This window comes from Eurypyga helias, unplaced genomic scaffold (assembly GCF_000690775.1).
Source record: "Eurypyga helias isolate BGI_N326 unplaced genomic scaffold, ASM69077v1 scaffold1222, whole genome shotgun sequence".
NCBI lineage: Eukaryota > Metazoa > Chordata > Aves > Eurypygiformes > Eurypygidae > Eurypyga > Eurypyga helias.
Window position 1 is genome coordinate 2,553 of NW_010235133.1, and position 3,063 is coordinate 5,615.

General features: G+C 41.0%; 1 protein-coding gene across 1 annotated transcript in view; it reads right to left on the bottom strand.

Moving 5' to 3' along the window:
* Nucleotides 1–963: 963 nt before the first annotated feature.
* The window catches only part of LOC104505885 (laminin subunit alpha-3-like), a gene marked incomplete at both ends in the record, with an annotated part of 21,971 nt that continues 19,871 nt past the window's right edge, over nucleotides 964–3,063 (bottom strand). Inside the window, 2 exons of the mRNA XM_010146636.1 lie at nucleotides 964–1,120; nucleotides 1,607–1,706. Of these exons, the coding sequence (XP_010144938.1) occupies nucleotides 964–1,120; nucleotides 1,607–1,706 (257 nt within the window). The remainder of the gene's footprint in view (nucleotides 1,121–1,606; nucleotides 1,707–3,063) is intronic.

Genomic DNA, 3,063 nt, shown 5'->3' on the forward strand with positions numbered 1-3,063 from the left:
CACACCCCGAATCCTGTTTTAGTTTTGGGCCCCTCACTACAAGAAGGATATTGAGGTGCTGGAGCATGACCAGAGAAGGGCAACGGAGCTGGGGAAGGGTCTGGAGCACAAGTCCTGTGAGAAGCAGCTGAGGGAACTGGGGTTGTTTAGCCTGGAGAAGAGGAGGCTCAGGGGAGACCTTATTGCTCTGTACAGCTACCTGAAAGGAGGTGGCAGAGAAGTGGGGGTTTATCTCTTCTCCCAGATGAGAAGTGATAGCATGAGAGGAAATGGCCTCAAGTTGTCCCAGGGGAGGTTTAGATTGGTTATTAGGAAAAACTTCTTCAGTGCAAGTGCAAGTGGAACAGGCTGCCCAGGGAGGTGGTTGACTCACCGTCCCCGGAGGTATTTAAAAGATGTGTAGATGTGGTGCTCAGGGACACTGTTTAGTGGTGGGCTTGGCAGTGTCACCTTAACATCTGGAGCTGATGCTCTTAAAGCTCTTTTCCAAAGAGTTCCTAAAGCTCTTTTCCAACTTAAACGATTCTATGGTCTTATGGACACAGACTGACACTGAATTCTGTAATTGAAATGATTTAGCCAAGCATGAATCTTCTGCTGTTTCCACTGTCCTTGGCATGATGAGAATTTTTGCACTTATTATTATAGACTTTAAAGCTATTAGTTCTTTTTTTTAAACCTATCGCAAAATGCATGTTTGCCACCAAAAAAAAAAAAACCAACAAAAAAACCACTAACAAAAAAAAACGAAGAACACATATTTGCACTAGCAATGACCAACTTACAATAACACCAACACTCACTAATCCAAACAGTAATATAGTGCCAAAGTTCAGATTAATAAGACCCTGTCCTTTCTTTTGGTTTCTCCATGACCTTGCAAACACAGAACAGTACTATGGAGACATACATACTGTACACCTATGGTTTCACCCACAAGCCTTGAGTGAAATTCCAGCTTACTTGTATAGCGGACATCTGGGCATATCCTCTCCAACTGAAGCTAGGAAATTCCTGAGGATCATAGCCAAAGCGAATTTCCTTTCCCTCGACAGTAGTACCATCTTCAATCTCAAACTTCATGTGGTGCAGATCAGGGAAGAAATAGTTTTTTTCAGGCCTTTTAAGGAAAAAGAAAAAAAACAAAAAAAAACAAAACAAAGAATTACCAGTCGCTGTATGGTCTACATCTCAGAGCATAATGCAGTGGAAGGGAGGTGACCTTCCACTGGAGATGACTGAGGAATCCTGATAGCAGCTAATGAATTCAATATAGCTGGTAAGATGGATTTAATGAGAGTTCTTTTTCCAGAAGCTTCTACAGCTGTATGTTTTCCCATATAACTCTTGATAGATACATAGATACATATGTGATACTATTGAAAAACAGCTATTGGTTATTTAAGGAAACAAGCTTAAAAATCATATTAAAATAAAGAATAAAATCAAAATTTTATGCCCAGAAAAATATAAATAACTACCACAATCGACCAGCTTATTTATCAACAAATCCCGATCTCACGTGAAAGGATAGCAAGGGATCGATGGGCAGTTTGAAAAGAACTATGCTGAAGCACGAGCTATCAGAAGCTACAGGCAGACTCACTCCTGACAGGCTGTCCCCACGATGTGCGCCCTGCACTGGCAGCCACCCGAGGGCTCGGCACATGCTGGGCTGAGGGATCCTCCAACATCACAGCGGCAGCCTGGCAGGCAAAGAGAAGAAGCCACATATCCCAACAGAAAAAAAGGTGATAAAAGTTATCAGAAAACACACCTCGCTTCTACTAATTAAACACCATTATGAACTCAATTTCCACCTTCCAAGGGAGCCCTTCAGACTCCCCTCCTACCAGACTTTCAAACACATGTTAACATGTAATAAAGCATAAGCTGCAATTATTTCTGGCTCCCCATGTTTGTGGTTGTTTTCTTCACTTCCCCTTGGAATGTGAGAAAAACCACTTTGGAAAAAAAAAAAATCACAAGTAATAAGCCATGCCACATTACCACATGGTGGACTACAGTTCTGCAGGGCAGCCATTCAAATGTTTTTCAATGCCAAGTCAGAATTTCTACAGCAATATCAGGATACATAATTATTTAAAAAAACAAACAAAAAAACCCCCAACCAACCAAACCAAACAAACTCTACCCCAAAAAAACCCTAACCTACAAAAAGTGTATGATGTTCGTTTTTCAGAGGCTGGTACCACAACATTTAATTTATCTTACAAAAATTGCACATAGCAAGATATGTGTTTATGTAATAGCATGTGCATATGTTTAAGCAATACTGGATAACGATACTGATTGACTTTCTCCAGGAGAAAGGAATTGCAGCACAAACTAAAGGACACCCCGAGTAACAAGGTATACTTCATCATATTAAAAACAACTATGTCTAGGCTAAACATACATTTACATCCTAGTGTAAAAGCATCCTGTTTTCTGAGACATGTTGAAAATCCATAATCTCACTGAAATCAAGGTTAATTAAATCCTAAATTAATCAACACCTTTGCAAAGCCAGATTGCTGTCATTGGCTCCTTCATTTGCACGTTAGGCATGGAAGCTTTGTTTGATACAGTAGCCATTATTTTTAACGTTGCACATACTAAACGATGGTAAAGAGTACTTCAGCACTGTCAACCCTGGACAGCTGTAAAGCACACTGAACTCTGTGAAAATGCTTTCAATAATTTCAACAAATCCCAAACTTGGGGAGCAAGGAGGAAAGGGAACTGTCAAAGTAGCCCTGACATTCCTCAAATCACATGGCAGAGAAAGTATCCTGAAGAAGGAGCACTTTCTCCACATCACAGATACATCTGGCTCTGCTTCAGAACACACAGAGACATGAGCTAAAGCAATACAGGAAAATACCTGCAAAATAATCAAGCTGGCATCTGCTGTAACTTTCAAAGTTTTTATTGCAGCAGCAGACCTTAGAAAACGGCTAAGTGGAACAGTCATAGAATCACAGAATGGTTTGGGTTGGAAGGGACCTTAAAGACCATCCAGTTCCAACCCCCCTGCCATGGGCAGGGACACCTTCCACC